The sequence below is a fragment of the Harpegnathos saltator genome, unplaced genomic scaffold (genome assembly GCF_003227715.2).
Source record: "Harpegnathos saltator strain DR-91 unplaced genomic scaffold, Hsal_v8.6 scaffold10, whole genome shotgun sequence".
Classification (NCBI taxonomy): domain Eukaryota; kingdom Metazoa; phylum Arthropoda; class Insecta; order Hymenoptera; family Formicidae; genus Harpegnathos; species Harpegnathos saltator.
This window is the reverse complement of record NW_020229873.1, coordinates 674794-693727: the sequence shown is the minus strand read 5'-3', so window position 1 is coordinate 693727 and position 18934 is coordinate 674794. Positions and strand designations below refer to the sequence as shown.

General features: G+C 46.4%; 4 protein-coding genes across 5 annotated transcripts in view; 3 read left to right on the top strand and 1 right to left on the bottom strand.

Annotated features, from left to right (window-relative positions):
* ft (cadherin-related tumor suppressor fat) overlaps positions 1-9592 on the top strand; it is an 85947-nt gene extending 76355 nt beyond the window's left edge. The window contains 8 exon segments of the mRNA XM_025296850.1: positions 3-352; positions 744-1859; positions 2088-2951; positions 3226-3935; positions 4222-4591; positions 4742-4960; positions 5157-6144; positions 6423-9592. Coding sequence (XP_025152635.1) covers positions 3-352; positions 744-1859; positions 2088-2951; positions 3226-3935; positions 4222-4591; positions 4742-4960; positions 5157-6144; positions 6423-7477 — 5672 coding nt within the window. The 3' untranslated portion in view covers positions 7478-9592.
* A 348-nt stretch (positions 9593-9940) lies between these two features.
* LOC112588134 (uncharacterized) lies at positions 9941-10552 on the top strand. The gene has a single exon (XM_025296836.1). The coding sequence runs from the start codon at positions 10040-10042 to the stop codon at positions 10490-10492; it is 453 nt and encodes a 150-aa protein (XP_025152621.1). The 5' UTR covers positions 9941-10039; the 3' UTR covers positions 10493-10552.
* Positions 10553-11202: 650 nt separating this feature from the next.
* Positions 11203-15599, top strand: LOC105190265 (uncharacterized). The gene is made up of 9 exons (XM_025296842.1): positions 11203-11527; positions 11853-12064; positions 12443-12945; positions 13470-13649; positions 13748-14334; positions 14426-14498; positions 14649-14814; positions 15005-15208; positions 15361-15599. Exons 1-9 carry the CDS (start codon positions 11382-11384, stop codon positions 15597-15599), a joined length of 2310 nt encoding a protein of 769 aa, XP_025152627.1. The 5' UTR covers positions 11203-11381.
* On the bottom strand, positions 15241-17886 carry LOC105190239 (uncharacterized protein C1orf198 homolog). Of its 2 annotated transcripts, XM_025296827.1 has the most exons (4): positions 17643-17886; positions 17180-17479; positions 16412-16998; positions 15241-15665 (listed from the first exon to the last, which is right to left on the bottom strand). In XM_025296827.1, exons 1-4 carry the CDS (start codon positions 17646-17648, stop codon positions 15638-15640), a joined length of 921 nt encoding a protein of 306 aa, XP_025152612.1. In that variant the 5' UTR covers positions 17649-17886; the 3' UTR covers positions 15241-15637. The 2 variants fall into 2 exon arrangements, with proteins under 2 accessions (XP_025152612.1, XP_019700237.1); XM_019844678.2 differs by lacking the exon at positions 15241-15665 and having other exon boundaries at positions 15894-16998; positions 17643-17885.
* Positions 17887-18934: the final 1048 nt, after the last annotated feature.

The following is an 18934-nucleotide window of genomic DNA, read 5'->3' as shown; positions in this document are numbered from 1 at the left end:
GGTGAGATCCGAGCCGGTGAACACTACCATCTTGACGGTGAGCGCCGTGGATGGCGACAGTGGGCCGAACGGTATGGTCCGCTACAAGATCTCCGCTGGAAATGAGAGGAACGAGTTCTTCGTGCACTCCATCACGGGCGCGGTCACCATCCTGGAGCCTCTCGATTATGACATGGTGCAAGAGTATCGCTTGAATATCACCGCCACCGACCTGGGTTTCGAGCCGCGGCAGGCTGTCGCTACTTTAACCGTGAATGTCTCCGACATCAACGACAACCCGCCGACCTTCAATCAAAGCGTCTACCACGCGTATTTGCCGGAGAACTCGCCGCTAGACAGTTTCGTCTACAAGGTATGTTCGTCTCTCGTAGAACGTGGGTCATAATTCGTTAACGACCAGTCTCATCTATGAGGCGCGCTTCTCTTTGTATGAAATTGGATAAAATTCAATGACATTATTTGATTAATGTATGTAATTTTTATTAGTTAGTATATTACTACCTTACTTTTCTGATACATCCACTTACTTACTTACTTACGTCTATACTTTTGATAAAAACAATTTGAACGATAATTTAAGATCTCTAAGGAATAAACAGATTGATCGGTAATGTTAATTTAAAAATGCTTGAAAGATAATGACATCCTCCAACAGATCAAACTCTTGAATTTTCGATCCATTACCTCTTTTTCTACGTCCTTTTTTTACGTCCTCGATACACTTTTCCTTCGTTTGTTCTCAGGTGGTCGCTCGAGACATCGACTCGCCCAAGTACGCTGTAGTGCAATACAAGATCCTTGGCGGCAACGGCATGGATCACTTCCGCATTCACGAGAACACCGGCGAGATCACATCAGAGATCAGCTTCAACTACGAAGAGGCCAACGAATACGACCTGCACATCGTCGCGGCCAATCCCGACTCCAATCCGCAGATGATTGGTTTCACGACCGTGATTGTGCACATCACCGGGGTGAACGAGTTCTACCCGAAGTTCGTCCAGCCGATCTTTCACATGGACGTGTCGGAGAGCGCGGAGGTGGGCACGTCGGTTGGTATAGTCCAAGCCACTGATCAAGATTCAGGCGAAGACGGCCGGGTGTACTATCTCTTCGTGGGCTCGTCCAACGACCGCGGCTTCTCCATCGGCGCTGAGACCGGCATTATCCGAGTGTCGCGACATCTCGACCGCGAGACGCAGAATCGTGTGGTGCTGACAGTGATGGCGAAGAACGGCGGCGGCATCCGCGGCAACGACACCGACGAGACGCAGGTGATCGTCTCCATTCAAGACGGCAATGACCCACCAGAGTTCCTTCAGAGCTACTACGAAACCACCGTGTCGGAAGGTGCTGATTACGGCACCCGGCTGCTCACTGTTCGCGCGATCGACAAGGACATACGACCTCAGAACAATCAATTCTCGTATTCCATCATTGGCGGCAATATCGGACAAGCTTTCAAGGTGGACCCGCAGACTGGCGACATCGAGACGGCGAAGCAGCTCGATCGAGAGTCTATGTCCATGTACGACTTGATAATCGGCGCCATAGACATCGGCTTGCCGCCTGAAACCGGTACCGCGACAGTGCACATTGAGCTAACGGATGTCAACGACAACGGTCCGGTGTTTGACCCGCCGGAGGTGATCGGCTACGTCAGCGAGAACGAGCCGCCGGGCACCAGCATCATGACTCTGAGCGCGACCGATCCTGATCTGCCACCTAATGGCGCTCCGTTCTCGTACCGGTTGATCGGTGGAAGGCAGAGCAACATGGTTACATTGGATAAGCATTCTGGAGTATTGAGAACCACCAGGAGCCTCGACAGGGAAACGATGCCGCAACTGGATCTTGTGGTTAGTATTTAAAGCACTTAATAATCGCACACAAGAGAGAGCATTGGTAAATAATTTATAATTCTATTTTAAATAATCCCACACATACACACATAAGAGAATAATTGTAATAATCCCCCTCACTAATTATGTCCTTTTATCGTTATCATGTCCCTTATATTTCTCGCTGCGAAGTAATATCGTATGAAACTGATATATCTATTAATTTAATCTTTCTCGTGGTTGTAGATCGAGGTTGAAGATTCTGGTATACCTCGAATGAAGAGCGAGCACAGCATTACCGTGATCGTCACCGACCAAAACGACAGTCCGTCCACACCGAGGTCAGTGCACGTGATCGTGTACTCCTTCAACGGGGAGATTCCGCTAAGGAAGATCGCCGACGTGCACCCGAACGATCCGGACACCACCGGCGCTTACTCCTGCAAGATCTTCTCAGGCTCAAATTCGCATGTTCTCACGATTCCCACTGCCTGCGATCTGCACACCAACAGAATCACGCCGGGAGTTGGCTACTCGTTGAGCGTTTCCGGCAACGACGGCCGGCATTCCGATGTCATCTCCAAAGTCACTGTCGAGTTCCTTATTTTCTCGAACGCCACGATCGAGAACAGCGTAACCATGAAGATCTACAAACTGACCGCGAAAGACTTTCTCAGCCAATATTACCGACGTCTTCTGGATCTGCTGCAGGAGAAGATCGACATCGGCGATACGCTCACCATCTTTAGTATCGGCGAAGACGGACCCGACCTGAACGTCCATATAGCGGTGAAATCTTTGCTGGAATATCGTAAGAAGAACGAAGTCACCGATCTGCTGATACGCAATCACGACCATATCCAAGTGTTGCTCGAGAACAACTCGTTCACCATCAGTTACTCACCGTGCAAACACACTCCATGCGAGAACGGAGGTATCTGCAGCGATCGATTGGCCATTTACGACGATGCCAGGATCACCGATAGTCAAGCGCTGATCCTAACGTCACCTAGAGTGCTGCACGAGATGGTCTGCAAGTGTCGGGACAGTTTCATGGGTGCGAGATGCGAGAAACAGCAGGATCCGTGCACGCCGAATCCCTGTTTACTGGTAAGCAAATTAAGAAACTCGTGCATTAAGAAAAAAATGAAAAGGACTCGCAGATTGTAAAAAGGAAGGCTCCATGAGAGTACTCAGGAAAGAATCAAACGTGCTCGGGGAAAATTAATTAAAAAATCTAGAAAAATAAAATTAATTTCTTTTCTTCTTATATCTATATATTTCTATTGGGAATTCGCATAAATCGCCAGACAGTATTACATTCAGAGAATATATCTTACATGTTGGAACTCGTTGTAACTGTTCGACTTTTTCTCTTTTACAGGGAGTACAATGTCGACGCTCGTTACAAGAATTCACATGTGCCTGCCCGAACGATCGCGGCGGCAAGCTGTGCGAGCTCGAGAAGGGAGACGCGTGTGCCAGCAACCCGTGCCGGAACGGCGGCTCATGCAGGACGAGCCCAGACAACTTCAGCTTCTTCTGCCTCTGCCGAGCGGGCTACAAAGGAAACCACTGCGAGGCAGTCACCGACTCCTGTCGTCCGAATCCCTGTTTGCACGGCGGCTTGTGCGTGGGGGAGAAACCTGGGTATCGCTGCAGCTGCCCAGAGGGTCGCTACGGCCGGCACTGCGAGCGAGCGAGCTTCGGCTTCGACGAGCTGTCGTACATGGCGTTCCCGACGTTGGACGCCAACACGAACGACATCACCATCGTGTTCGCCACTACGAAGCCGAACGCGCTGTTACTGTACAATTACGCGTCGCAGACCGGCGGTCGCTCAGACTTCGTCGTGCTCGAGCTGATAGACGGTAAAGTGGTGTTCTCCTACGGCGGTGCTAGGAGCGCGATCACCACCGTCGCCATCGTATCCGACAAGCCGGTGTCGGACGGCAAGTGGCGCAAGGTCACGGCCATCAGAAACGGCAGGGCTATCTCGCTCAATATGTCCATCTGCAGGGAACACGGCGACACCTGCGACGAGTGCAGTCCCGACGATATTAATTGCTACTCGAACGACGTAGGCCCTATCGGGTTAGTGTCGTCTCTTCTGTTCCTTTTATAAGTTTTACTTTCTGAAATTGCTTTGTGCATTCGTCAATTTAACTTACTCTATAAATTTAATTTTGCCCCATGAATCGTATTTACCTTATAAATTTCACTTTACTTTTTATACATCGTAATATAATAATTTTATAAACTTTAGTCTTTATTAATACGTTTGTTAATATTTTTTTGATAAACATCGAGAAGCGAAATTTATTGCGATAACTTGAAATTAATTCGTATCAACAACCTAACGCTTGACGTATACTCACAGGACCTTGAACTTCAACAATAATCCTCTGCTGCTGGGTGGCTTGGAGAACGCCGATCCCGTGCTGGAACGTCCGGGTCAGGTGCACTCCGACGATTTCGTCGGCTGCATTCACTCGGTATCGATAAACGGTAGATCCTTGAATCTGTCGAATCCGCTCGCGTCCCGCGGCGTGAAGTCGACGTGCGTCAGGTCGCAGAAGAGTCCCTGTATGAAGGACGAGGAGGACGTGGTGTCCGTGTGCGGCGCAAACGCTCAATGTTACGACAAGTGGCACCAAGTGATGTGCCAATGCGGATCTTTGACGGCGCCCAATTGCCACGGCGCTTTGGAGCCTGTCACGTTGAGCGACGGTGGATATGTGGAGTTCAAGGTAAAAGCAGACTCAGACTATTTGAGTCTAGTCAATGAGTAAGACTTTCTAATTAGCTTTCTAGCCAGGTCAGTGAACAAGCCCAATTGATGCATCAGCGAATTAACGAATAAACGGTATTAACAATACTGTGTACCGGTAATGACACAGGTGTCGGAGAAGCACAGAAGGATGCAACTGCTGGAGTACCTCTACGGCGGTTCCACCATGTGGCACATGAATCGCACGAAATCGCGCGATCCTACCGAGGACACGGGCTTCACAGCGAACCTCTCGCCGTTGAAGACGATTGGTCTGATGTTCAGAACCGTGAAGTCCGATGGGATCCTCATATATGCCGCTACGAATAAGCATTTCACATCTATAGAGGTGAGACATTCCTTTGAAGCTCAATATTTCTCTTTATTTTATTGAAGATATTGAAATTCAACCTCAATTTCGATAACTGCTGGTTGATTCTTCGATCTCGATATTTTACAGTGATCATAAAATGAACCTGAGTTTCAACTGTTGACTTTATTAAATATTTCGCGATTTAACTAACACGACCATGGCACGTTTTTAGCTTCGTAACAGACAGCTGGTCTACATGTCGCTACTCGGGTCACCGGTGAACATGTCGGTCAACATCGAGGGTGATCTCGCTGATGGACATTGGCACAACCTAACGCTCCACGCCTATTCACGAGGATTAAGACTGCTAGTCGACGGCATGCTGACGGGCGACGAACTAGACTCGGCGGGTGTCCACGACTTCTTAGATCCTTATTTGTCTGTCCTATCCATCGGTGGAGCCAACCAAGACACCTATTACGCTCACAGCGCCGGCGCGAGGAACTTTGAGGGTTGTTTGGCGAACTTCACTATCAACAACGAAGTGCAGCCGTTCAACGACTCCGGCTCCATCTTCAATGACGTGATTTATCACGGCAAAGTGAGTACCGGATGCAGAGGGCCGATCGGCATCAGTGCGGCGACCGACGCGGATCCGCTCAGCATCGGCATCACCTTGGTGATCGTCTTCTTCGTCATACTGCTGATCGCGATCCTAGTGAGCTTCATAGTCTTCCGACTGCGACGGCAGAACAAGGAGAAGTCGGCACCTTCGGTCGTCAACAAGAACACCAACGCTATTATCACCGGCAATCCGCTGGTCGGCGCCGGCAACGACAATCTCATGTCTCGCCATGAGAACACCTACATCTCCGATACGTCGGATTTACGTGGCGTAGGTCACATGGGGCCCGAGCTCATCTCCAAGAAGTACAAGGAACGCGAGATCAACTCCACCGCCGAGCACCGACCTCAACGACCGGACATCATCGAGCGGGAAGTCACCAAGTCGCCGCCTATTCGCGACGAGCACCCACCGCTGCCCCCACCCGCTCAGTCCTCTTTGCACTCCCATGAACACAACCCAGAACCTGATATCCCGGAGCACTATGACCTAGAGAACGCCAGTTCCATCGCGCCCAGCGACATCGACATCGTGTATCACTACAAGGGTTACCGCGACGGAATGAGAAAATACAAAGCCACCCCGCCTCCTATAGGTAAGAATTTATTTTTCACTGGTTTATTTGTAGCGTGGACTATAACTTAATTGACGTAAAATCGTTTCCTTCGATTGAGAGTAAATTGTTGTCTACTTGATCAAATTTACTGGCTAATTGCCACAAAACATGAGCCATTTTATTGACTAATGTTTTTTGAGATGAATTTAAATATAAGAAGAAATATACACGAAATATGAAAGAGCAGTTTTAAGATCAGGCTGTGAATACCGTCATCCATGATGTGAAAGACTCAACAAAGAACATCATTCACGCAGGTAACTACGGTAATCATCACAAGCACACAGGACAACAACACCGGCACACCGGTCCCTTCCCACCGCGAACGATGCCACCTCCCAACGTGAACCAACCACCCGGGCCAGCACCCAAACTGCTGCAGAGCACCCCTTTGGCGAGACTGTCGCCCAGCAGCGAGCTCTCGGCGCAACAACCGCGAATCCTCACGCTCCACGACATCAGCGGCAAGCCGCTGCAGAGCGCTCTGTTGGCCACCACGTCGTCGTCGGGCGGTGTCGGCAAAGACGCGCTGAATTCCAACAGCGAGAGAAGCCTGAACTCGCCCATCATGAGCCAACTGTCGGGTTCGACCGCCAGCAGGAAGGCACCGCAGTCGAACAACGAGAACTCTGTGAACAACGTGTCGTCGGGACCGATGGGTCTCACCGCGGAGGAGATCGAGCGACTAAACTCTCGACCGAGGACATCCAGTCTGGTCTCCACGTTGGACGCGGTGAGCTCGTCCAGTGAAGCGAGAGGACCGCCCGCTCATGGGCCTCTTCATCACCATCGACGTCACACGCCGCCGGTGGAGAGGCTCGAGCGGCGCAACTCGTCTACCACCGACGAGAGCGGCAATGACAGCTTCACCTGCTCGGAGATCGAGTACGACAACGGCTCGTTGGTGGGCGACAAACGGTCCGACAACCTCTTCGCCAAGCAGGACGACGAGGAAGTGGGCCAGCGTAACAACGAGTCCGCGCAGTCGACGAAGCCGCCATTGCCGCCGAACGTCAATTATGACGGCTTCGACAGCTCGTTCCGCGGCTCCCTCAGCACCCTCGTCGCCTCGGACGACGACCTATCGACCCACATGGGCGCGCTCTACAGCAGCAGGCACGCCAGCAACGGCTCGCCAGCCCTCACCGAGGACTACCTCAGCTGGGACTATGTACTCAACTGGGGGCCCAACTTCGAGAGCCTCGTCGGTGTCTTCGTCGACATTGCCGAGCTCCCGGACAGCGCCAGTCGAGTGCCCAGCACGCTGCGATTGCCGGCGAACATCCCCAAGCCGTCCGAAGAGTACGTTTGAAAGAAGGACGAAAACGAACGGCTGTTCGCCGGGACGATTTAGTGGACTGATGTTTAGTTTATAGTGATGATCGCGCGCGGTCTCGTCGGCGAAAGGAAGCTTACTTTTGCCGAAGAGTCCCGCGAATCTAGCAATGTATCGAATCAGCGGTGTAATCTTCTCAGTCGACTGGCGAATATGTTTCTAGCTCGAACTTTGCGATTGTCGCTGGCCGATAGTATTAATAGCGAGCAGTTAGTCGCGACGTCCGATATCCGGCTCGAGGATACTTGAGGAGGAGACGCTGGGAAGAAGAAGTCGGTTGCGACTGCAGAAACCGCAACGAGGCGCCGGCCGCATATCGAACGTGTGATCATCTTGCCATAAAAAGTGTAAAGAGGGGAATTCTCCGTCCCCAACCCCGAAGCGAATGAACTCGTTCGACACAAACACTCTGGGGACATCCTGTTGTACTACGTATTTTTTATCCTGTGCGAATTTGTAAATATCGACTAACGCGTGTCAGAAAATCAAAAACGCGACTCCTGGTCGTCGGAGTACGCGACACGTCCGTCTTCGATGGTTACGATCGATCGAACGATGAGAAAAGAAAGAGAGAGAGAGAGAGAGAGAGAGAGAGAGAGAGAAAGAGAGACAAAGAGGGAAGAATCTGAAGCGTTAACCCAGTAAGCACCAAGTAACAACAACGCCACATCAATGTAATTTTCCGGTCGATCGACGACCTAACTGTAACTGTAACACACAACGCGCATGTTATGTTCCTATACAGCACAGAAGTTGCAGCAATATTGCTGCAATATTGCAACATTGTTGCAACTTGTTTCTTCAACTTTGCGTGCTGTACGGGTTGCGTCTACATTGTCGTGTAGGACGTCGACGTAACATCAGTGTTGGTGCTCACAACCGCGGGTAATCACGTTCGACGATCGTACATGCGAAAATTTCCAAATCAATAATTGTACAACGCGATTCGTGCGAAGTGGTGCACACGCCAATCGCCATCGAATGCCATCGTAGTTGCAGCGGGACGGGGCAGACGTGCGACTGAGTATCGAGGCAACCCGAGATTAACTATTAAATAGTAACTTCTGTATATATCCTAAGGAAAAAAAAAAAAACCCGTGCCAGATACACGCTGGATGCAGTCGCACACGTCGCGTTAATCATCGATTCAACGGTCGGCGAATGAATCGCGGACGCGGCGCCCGGCTTGAACGGCAGCAAGCAGCAGCAGCGACGTTACGTCGAGATGTTATGATTCTCCAGTCGACGATATAAGTGCAATATATCATAGATATGCTGTCATATACACAGTTACATCGTTCACTGGAAAATTAGAGTACGTTGATGTACTCAACGTATAATTACAAACGCAATGAGCGAATGTGTGATGAATAACGTCCTGATGAAAGAACGATCGACGCGAAATGTTGTATATGAAATTGCAACAATGATTTAACGTTATTGTCGGTTCAGCCGTTCAGCGGGATTGTCTCGATCGGGTGTTGTGAATCTTCGCCCTCGATTCGTTCGCACATCGTTAGAGGCAATGAAAGAAATAGAAAAAAAAAGCAGGGAAAGATAAGGAGACGCGTTCTGCGGCGGTTTCCTCGAGAGAGAGAGAGAGAGAGAGAGAGAGAACTCGCCGCGAGATTCGCGCGACAGAGACCGCCAGACTGATCCTTTACACTCCTCCAGCGCGCGCTTCGCGACGGCGAAGCGCCCTTTTTATATTACCTTGTTGTAAATTACGAGACTCGCCTCTCGGCCCGTCTCATTCCTGTAAATAGTGTGAACGCGTGAACTGTACAAAAGTGCGAATGCGTGTGCGTGTGTGCCTGTGTGCGTGCCACTCTATCATCACGTCGATCGTACTCGTAATAGACGACAGATTTGTAAAAGCTGCTGCTTCGCTTTACTGACCCTCCTTCACGCATCCTTGTCCACGTCCTGGCCCGAGGAAACTCAGACGCGTACACGCGCTCTCGTCGTGAGTCCTCGCATCGCGGACATGGGACGCAGGAAAGGATTTTCCGACGTATCGAGTTATCTTCGAAGATGATTGCTCGTTATACGTAATATAACGGTGCCCCCCCGTTATATATTACGATGTTCCGCGCGTAACATATTTTCGAGATTATTTTTCGCTTTTCCGATAACTTCACGAATCAATGTAAATTGATTTAAGTGAATTGATTTACGATTAATTTATGATTAATAATTTACGATAATATATTAATTTATGATATATTATTCATATAATATTATATTAATATATTATCAATTTATGATTTATGATTTTGATTGATTTATGTAAATTGATTTATTTATTTTCGAGATTATTTTTCATTTTTTTCGATGACTTCATAAATCAATGTAAATTGATTCAGGTGAATTCCAGTGAAAAACTAACTGTTTATTCGAAAAACTAACTATTTATTCGAAGGATTATGTGGAGCAAGGATATCATTCGCGCTAGTCAATCGCAAGAAGACTCTCCCTCCAGAGTTTCGCCTGGAGATATATTCGCCGTCAGTTGCGTATCGATAAGTCGCGCCGACGATGGGATCTCTTCTGCGATCTTCATTTCTTGCATCCCGCTCCGATAGTTTTGTCAAGACGATCAGGACCGATCTCACGTCGAATCAATCAATCGCCAATTATCTCGCTTACCTAATTAACTGCCTCGCGACTCGAGACCGAATTCTTGCTGGAGGCGCGACAGGATGGGGCGTCACGTGTAGCGCGAAAGTTCATCGGCCCTTGCTCCTTGGTCTGTCGGCCCGGATCCGGACTCCGCGATCGATCGGTTATAATGTGCAGATAATGATATCTCCACTTCCGTCATACGACGACGACTTCCTGAACAGCGCCTACGCAAACATTAGCCTGCTCGCCGACGAGGCCTGGTCCTACGACCGCGAGGATCCCTTTCGCAAGCTGAATCGCTCCCTCTGGATCAAGGTGAGATATTGTGCCTTCAAGCATCTCTTCGAGTTCACTGGAGGCGGATGAAGCCAGTAAGAGCCGACGTAAAATGCAAATTGTCAAACTCTTTCGATTTCTGAACGAAATAGGAAATGGCTATCAAGCGGAATCCTCTGCAAGCGAGTTTCACAGTTGACATCTTGCGTCGCCTCTCATCAGCTTTCTTCGTCCCCAGGTGCATGTGGGAACATCGATAATTTGTTTATTTCATCTTCGAAGTAGATAATAATAGATCTTCGAAATAGATAATTTCCGAAATAGATAATTTGTTTATCTCATCTTCGAGATAGATGTTCAAGCCGCATTATCTCCGAACGCCGTCATCCCGTCATCGATATCTTTTGCGAGGAGACCAATTATTATTATTATTATTATTATTATTATTATTATTATTATTATTGTTTCAAGTATTGTTATCTCATTATTATTCCAAATATTTATATTGCCGAATCCTGTAAGAGAACGTCGCGTTGAAGACAAACGAAAACGTACCGGCGCGGATGTATGCGTCTCGTTTGCGGAAGATGCGTACAACGCGAGAGTGTTATTAAATTATTACACACGACAGAGGGAGAGAAAAAGACAGAGAGAGAAAAAAATATACATATATACACGCAGCCCCGCGTGTACCGTGTACCGTATATACGTACAGAGGCGGCGGATTTCTTTTTTTGTTTTCGGAAGGGGTAAAAAAAGAGGGGGAGAGAGAGAAAGAGAGAGAGAGAGAGAGAGAGAGAGAGAGAGAGACCGATTCATTCCGACGGTAACGATAACTTATTATTAACGTCAGAGTTGCGAAGTAACCGCGAAGTACGAGGAAAATGGTGATTACCGTCCGAGACTCGTCCGAGATGTCATCTCTGAATCGCGTTTGGCGAAGTACGGTAATTACGAGTACGACGAGCGGCGCGAGAGAATGTACAGGCCGGACGACGGTAAATCGTCGGGCGGGCTACGGCACTTCCGTCCAGAGGAGGCTACGGAACCATGGATGCTCCCTGAAGTTCAAGAACACTTCGCCCGGTTAATCTCGCCGACCTGCACGCGAGCGCATCGGGAACCGTTAGTCCGCCTCGGCACTTTCGTGTCGCTTTTTTATATTTCCGAAGTCATCTGCGAGAAAGGGAGAAGAAAAAATACGCCGGGCAGAGCGCACGCTCGAGCGTCCGTCCGGTATTGACAATCCAGAGGAATGTCGGATCGATATCGGCAGGTTCTCCTCTATGACTCCGTCTTACACCGGAGACTAACAGAGAAAATCAAATCGCGCATCCCGTTCTCGAATCGCTGAAGTATCGGCCGACATATCTTTAAGAACGCGTGTCTTTCTGTAAACGCTTGCAAAATTAGCCGAACTGCCCCTTCGCCCTCCTTCATTGATAATATGTACGTTTAATTTGCAAAGTTCAGCACCACCGGCACTGAAGTGCGACTCCGCGAGGAGGGAGGACGAGAAGCCTACTCGCTTGGGCCTCCAGTCGTCGGTCGACTGGAGCGAGAATTCGAAGAAACGACGTCAGAAGGTCGAGAGCCCGAAGGAGAGCGGGAGAGCCGGCTCACAGGACGAGTCGCTCCCGGCTCGGAAACACGACGAAGGCGGTAGAATTCTGTCATCGCGCGTGTCGGCGATTTTAATATATAAATCACGAGAAGCGAAACTAACAATAAGTAAAATAAATAATACAAACGTAAAAGCAACGGGAATAAGATGAGGATGTAGTGGAGTTCTCCGGGAACATCTCAGATAGCACAAGATGTCCCGGAATCATGCAGAGATGAATACATTCAGGACAGGACTCATACATTCAGCTCAGCACAGTTTTGTGCTATCTGAGATGAAAGCTGCAATGAAAACAAACACGCGACGAACCTTCCGAGGTTGCTCCTCCGCGTTTAAAGACTCCTCCGCTTCACGCAGGAGAATCTCCTGCCGTTCCTATTTTTCTACCTCTCGCCGCGCTTGTCTCTCTGTCGCAGAAACGCGCGAGAGATCCACCAGGACCTTCGCCCACCGCCGCTACACCGTCGAGACCGCTGCAGAGATGCAGTTGCGGTCGCGCATCGAGAGCGATGCGGTCCGCGACATCTGGAATCCTGAGAGGCTCCAGCGGCGCCAGCAATGCCAGCAACAGGCTCAGCAATCGGGGGTCGCCCGAGCAGCGCCGAGCGTGCCGTACACCGCCACCACCGCTAACCACCATCAGCAATTCTACTGCACCTTGCAGTACCAGCCTCTGATCTTGAAGACCGAATACCAAAGACGACCGTTGCAACCGCCGGCGGCATTGTTGAGCGCCGAAGTGCCGGAGTTTTTCCCAAAATCGAGCCCGCCGCCGCCGATTACGCATCCGAACAGCGATCAGGAATGCAGCAAGGCATCTTGCCAGATGCGCTACTTCCCGTCGGTGAACGACAGGAATTATCAGAGCGAGCTGTTCCCCCACAACCGGTCGCAGCAGGAGAACGCGGCCGTATTTCCGGTGAGCTGCGAAAATGAATGGTTTTTCAGGCATTGGCTGTGCGACCCGATTAGGATTCATTTCTCAGTTTCTCCTTTCAATCTTATTTTGTTCATTTTCACCTTAATTTTTGTCATTTCAGGTCATAAAAAGTCAGTTTAACTTCAATCTTCATTCTTTTCGTTAGAATTTGGATCTGAATTTTTACTTTATCACTCTCTTTATTCTCTACTTTATTCACTACACTCTACTTTATTCACTTCTTCACTCTCATTTTCAATTTAATTATAACGACTCATTTTATTTTGTCATTCGTTTAACGTATTTTCAGTTTCGCTTTTAGAATCTTAAATTTTGCATTTATTTTAGAGATAAACGTTCGTAAATTTAACGTTCGTGACTTCGCGGTAAACATAATGATGTATTATTGTTATTGTTATTACTATTATTATTATTAATGACAAATGATATAATAATAAATATTAATGTCAACCAACGTTTAATATTCATTGAAAACTTCTAACGAACCTCTTATGGTTTCACAGAATGCGAGGGTGTCCATGTTGCCAACGGCGGAGACAAACGTCTTCCGGATGCCTCAGGAATGGATCCAGAGGATCGTACCGCCGATGCAGCTGCAGGTAGCGTCCTCCACATCATCGCCGCCAATCTGCACGTCGCTGCAACCGATCCGCGATGTCGCGATCGCCCATCGTCCCTTCCAGGTATTTCTTCCTCAATGAAAATCGCTTCGGACAGATCATAGATGATCCTCTCGACTCCTCTGAGATTCATACTTTACAAAATGTGTCGTGACTTGCAGATGTACGAAAGATTTCTACCTTACGCCCAGCATTATTCGAGTCCGACGGCGATACCGGTGTACCAACGACCGAGTGAGCTTTACCAAGAGCCGACGTCGAAGCGGAAGAGCCACGGGGTCGACTTCAACAACCTCATCCTACTGACGAAGAGCAGCTCGAAAACGCGACGTGGTCACATGAAGGGGAGCGCTCAGCAACCTCCTCTTCTGCTGGAATCCACGCAGAGAGACCTGAGATCAGGCCAGAACACGGCGCAGTGGCTCGACAGAGACTGCGCGAGGAGGACGAAGGACGTCGTGACCGTGAATGCGTTGGTGTCCGAATTACGCAGCTTCGAGGGAAAATACGAACACAGCAGAGCTGGCACCAGCTGGGCGACTACCACCGACTCGTCGCCGCAGCACAGGCTGTATTTCGAAGGCATGAAATCGAAGGACGGGATCTTCGAGAAGGAGGCATCGCGATGCAGGCTCGTGGACGCCGAAGAGAGGGACAGGAGAACGAAGCGACCGCTCTACAGGGATGTCTTGGCGAATACCACGAGTGGCCAACACGGAATGGTCCTGGAGAACATCTTCGAGAGAAAGTGCGCGCGAAAAGCTCAGGAAAGACGTCGATGATGATGAATATCGTCGGTCATTCTCTAATTTGGATCCTAACATTTTGATGATTTTCAGGTACGACGAGCTCGAGCAGCAGGCGATGGAACAGTATAGGAACTCGGAGGAATCGTTGGCGCTGAAATACCAAGTAAAACGAATCGAGATGTTATTTTATATCTATACGTACAGAATACTATTTTTATCAGAATAATAATTGTTATACGTATACAATATTATTTAACGAAACCACCAGGCGAATTGGCAAGAATCGATAAGCACACGCGCTGTGAAATTGCAGGAACTGGAACGTCAGGCAATGGAGCAGTATAAAAACGGCAACACGGTGGACGAAAAGCAGGTCGACTCGCGTTCAGCGTCTCAAGAGGACCAGGATTGTCTCGACGGTCGAAGATGTTCCCGATACGGACAGTGTAGTCCTTCGAGGAGAGATCGGGAGAAGAAAGGTAAGCGTTTGGTCGATCTTCAAAGTCGATCGATTCACCCTAAAAAATTAAAAAAATAATGTCTAAAATAATTTCGTATCGCAATCTGCGCGAATTGCGTCCAACGCTTTTGGATCAAGGTGATCTTCCTCTCCGCAAAGTGATTCTTCACGGTGAATCTCTTCGTTCGTTCATCCTCGTTTGTCATCAGATTTTCGCTTCCCGCAAGTCACTCTGCTCAGACCGAAGGGGAGGTCCTTGCCGAATGTCTTCCAAGGGTCATCGATTCCAAAGGGCAGCGACAGCAATCACCAAAGCGCCGTCATCTCGAGGAGCTTGTCCACGTTGACCGACAGATCGTCGAAGAAATCGAAAAACATATCTAAGGGTGCATCAGGAGATAAGATCGACACGAGTAATTAAACAAGTGACAATTTTAACGTCGTATTTGAAGAGTTACACAACGGTGTCATAATGTAACGTTACAAGACAAGCGTGTATCCTACTGTTTTTCTTGTTCTGTTTTCGTTCTTCCAGTTTGCGGATAAAACTTTCTCGTATTTGAAGTTTCAGTACAGACATCATCGAAGCGGCGTCTGATACTGGTGTCACCCTTCGAGCGCAAATCAGAGCCCCGGGTGATGGAGACGACGGACCTGCGGGAGATCTGCTCGCTCTCACAGGCAAAGGAGAACGTCTTTGACTATTACCGGTCTTCCGAAGTCGCTCAGAACGGCAGCGGCGACGAGAGCATCATGTTCATGCAACCACCCAACACGGAAGGTACAATGGGCAGATGTCGGTAACTTTGAATTTTCCAAATTCACCAAGACGATCTCTTCTCTCAGTTTGGCTGTCCGGATTCTGGACCACTTGAGAGAAAGTGCGATCGGATGTTTTACTTTCATGGCGGCGAAACGATACGTGAAAATTAAAAGACACGATTGTTTTATACAAGTCGAAGTTGAACACTAAACTCTATCGCTTGTAAATAGTGACCAGAATCGTTTATAATTATTCCGACACAAAGTACGGTGTTTATTCGTTCGTATATATATACACACACACACACACACACAAACACACACACACACACACATATATATATAAGCGCACATACACTCTACGAAGGAGAGATACATTGGGATTATAAAAAAAATACGATATATATTACACTTTCTATAAAAAGAAGGAAGGGGTAACGAGTCTAAACTGGCTACGTTGTTCGACATACCAAGCGCAACATGTACTTCTGACTCCCTCTGTGAGAATGTAAATAGAATTAGATATATTCATGAAGACACACGCGAGAATTGTTCCTATCAGTCTTACTTCGGGTAGCGCAATAAAAAACAAAATATTACAAAATAAAAATATAAAAAAAGTCGTTACAAAAGTCATGTTGTGTATATAAAATACTTCACTTCTTCGCACGCCTATGAATATGTTCGCATATCAATTATATATAATGCCTCTAGCTTTCATACATACACACACACATGCACTCAAATATATTTCTTGTATAATATAAAAAAAATTCAGATACATTCCTTGAATATATGCATGATTAGCAGTTCCTTCTGGAAGAGAAGTCGTTTCCGCAATGGGAGAAGCTTACCAATTATCGAGAAATTCAAATCCGGTCTTTGGTATACTTCTCTCCTCATCTTCTTGATTCAATTGCGTCGACTGAAAGCTGCTGTAGGAACTTGGTGTTTCCAACAAGGCAGTTGACTCGTTTATGTCGCTTGACTTCGTCCGCGACATCACCACTAAAGTGTTCGACTGACTCTTGTCTGTATCAGAATCTCTTTCCCTCACCAGACTCTCCATGTCATCTTCAATGTTATTTTGTAACTTCAACAGAGAAGTCTTGTTGATGAGCTTGGCAAAGATACTATCAGAGGGTTCAGTATCCATTCCATTGGTTAATAAGTCACTGCATTGGTCATTCTCAAACAGACTGCTAGCATAACAATCTGACTGGTAACAGCTGACTTGATGAGCAGAGCTGTAACTGTCGCTCAGAGAACAAGAATTACTCCTCTGCGCTTTGATAGGACTGGAGAAGTGTGGAGACTCTCCAAAATGAGTCCTCATTGACTTGGACTTGGAATCTTCGTTGGAGTCTATTAGACTTAAGTTCATTTGTGATTGTGTCATGAATGAAAATGGAGCAGAATGTTCATCTCGCCATCGTAATGTCTGCCATAAAATATGAGTTATCAGTTTGATAAGTTAAGCAATTAGTGGTTAATAAATCAAGTTTTTTATTAATGCTTAGGTAGCTGTAAACATTAGTAATATCTCTCAATGACTGAAAATTTCTTTGATTAAAATCAAGTAAGAATAAAGGAAAAAGTAAAATTAGTTATTGCATACTCACAGAACCAGTTTCGTCAATGACATATTTCAATCCAGTCTGTATACGTAGTTTTGGATACCATTCAGGTAACTCTTTGGTCAGTTCTACTTTCTTCAGGGTATACTTTAATGCTACCTCAGGTTGAATTATAGTCTCATTGATAGCTTGATTCCGTTCTGCTGTGCTTAAGGTATTCCATAAGCCCTCGTAAGCCTCTTTTGTTGCAGTTATATCTTGGCCAATTCTCTGAGCTAAAGGATTTATATTGTACAGGTATTGTTCTGCTTTTGAAGCAAGAGTGCTAGAGCCCATCCCGCTGTGCTGCGATACAAAAAATCACCAACGTTGAGATTGCATCGCGAATATCGACATTGATCGCAGATGTAATAATTATCAAGTAAATACTAAATGCAAAGATGCACTTACTGAATGTTTGATAATGATATAAACAAAAGTGAAAAGTGTTAGTCACATTGACACTTACGATCATTGTTTGTTAGGAGGTCACACGATGATTACGGAAGGAGACATAATTGGCTCGAGTGTACACACGCGTGTAAACTGTATATTAACGTTGAAAATTACGTTCATTCCAGTGCAGTCATTGATTGTTTAGAAACCAACACGGGAATGAAAAGTAATCTGCAGCAGGTACAGCAGACGTTAGACCGACGAGTCGATGCTCCGATACCTTATTCCCTGTTAAAGGATCGATTATTTTCTCGAGGCTCAAATTAGATCAATGTACGTATTTAAATGACACAACAAATCTATTCAAAACTATTCTTTTTAGTTAAACTAAAATATTGGTAATTTTAAATATTAATAAAAATATATATATTATGTATATCTATATCACCATACGTAATTATGATAGATATAAATATAATAAGTATAGTATAAGTATAGGGTCAATAATAAATATAGGAATCAACATAACAGCCTATTTTATACCTAAATACAATTAATAGACGAAGTTTAATAAATTCGTAACATCGGCCACATTAACGATAATAAGATGTTTCAAGAAGCTGTCTGCTGGTCAAGGTTTCTAGTTTTCAGCTGTATTTGGTGATATATAGTTAGCTGTTCTTTTACAATGTTACATGAATAAAAATCGGAATTCGTAAAGCGTCGAGATCTGATCAAATTTGTCAAACTGTATCGGATGAATGAAAAATTGTATAACTGTATATAAATGTAGTTTATAACGTATAAATGTGCAAACTATTTCTTTTAATTTTCATTCACGTAGTTGTGATACAATCTTCTTTTACTGAGTTATTCAAGATTGAAGCACTGAAGTGTCTTTTGAATTTAACTATTTATAAAAGAGAAACAGGTCGATGTGCATCAGGACACTAATTATCAACTGAATAAAAAACTACAAATGTTTTCTCTAAAATATATTTCAATATATATAAATATATTTCAATAATTTTGTCGTCAAATTTTCCATACAATTTGTTTTTCTACATAAAACTTTAACCGAAAGATAAAATTGAAAGTTCAACGGTCGCCATTTCTTATCTGATGAAATATAATTTAGCGACGAACGATAGGAACATTATTAATTTAATATTTTTAAAAAGCAAAGGCTTGAAGATTTTTCTCAAGACAGAGGGGAAAGATGTCTCATCAAACGGTGAGCCGCATTACTAGGATTGCCGCTACATCGTGTTGGTATGTCAGATCCATGATTGACTCTCATCACGACCTCAGTTAGTCCTCAAGGTCTATTCCATCATCAATGCACTGCATAAGGAAAGTAACTAT

Bases quoted from the DNA above. Each gene is read 5' to 3' on its own strand.
- LOC112588134 (XM_025296836.1), top strand. From the start codon at position 10,040: ATGGGATCTCTTCTGCGATCTTCATTTCTTGCATCCCGCTCCGATAGT.
- LOC105190265 (XM_025296842.1), top strand. From the start codon at position 11,382: ATGTACAGGCCGGACGACGGTAAATCGTCGGGCGGGCTACGGCACTTC. The intron at 12,946-13,469 runs GTGAGCTGCGAA...ATGGTTTCACAG, and splicing joins AGAACGCGGCCGTATTTCCG to AATGCGAGGGTGTCCATGTT. The intron at 14,499-14,648 runs GTAAAACGAATC...GTGAAATTGCAG, and splicing joins CGTTGGCGCTGAAATACCAA to GAACTGGAACGTCAGGCAAT.
- LOC105190239 (XM_025296827.1), bottom strand. The intron at 16,999-17,179 runs GTGAGTATGCAA...ATTTTATGGCAG, and splicing joins TCATTGACGAAACTGGTTCT to ACATTACGATGGCGAGATGA. The intron at 15,666-16,411 runs GTAAGCTTCTCC...CTTTCTCTCAAG, and splicing joins TTTGAATTTCTCGATAATTG to TGGTCCAGAATCCGGACAGC.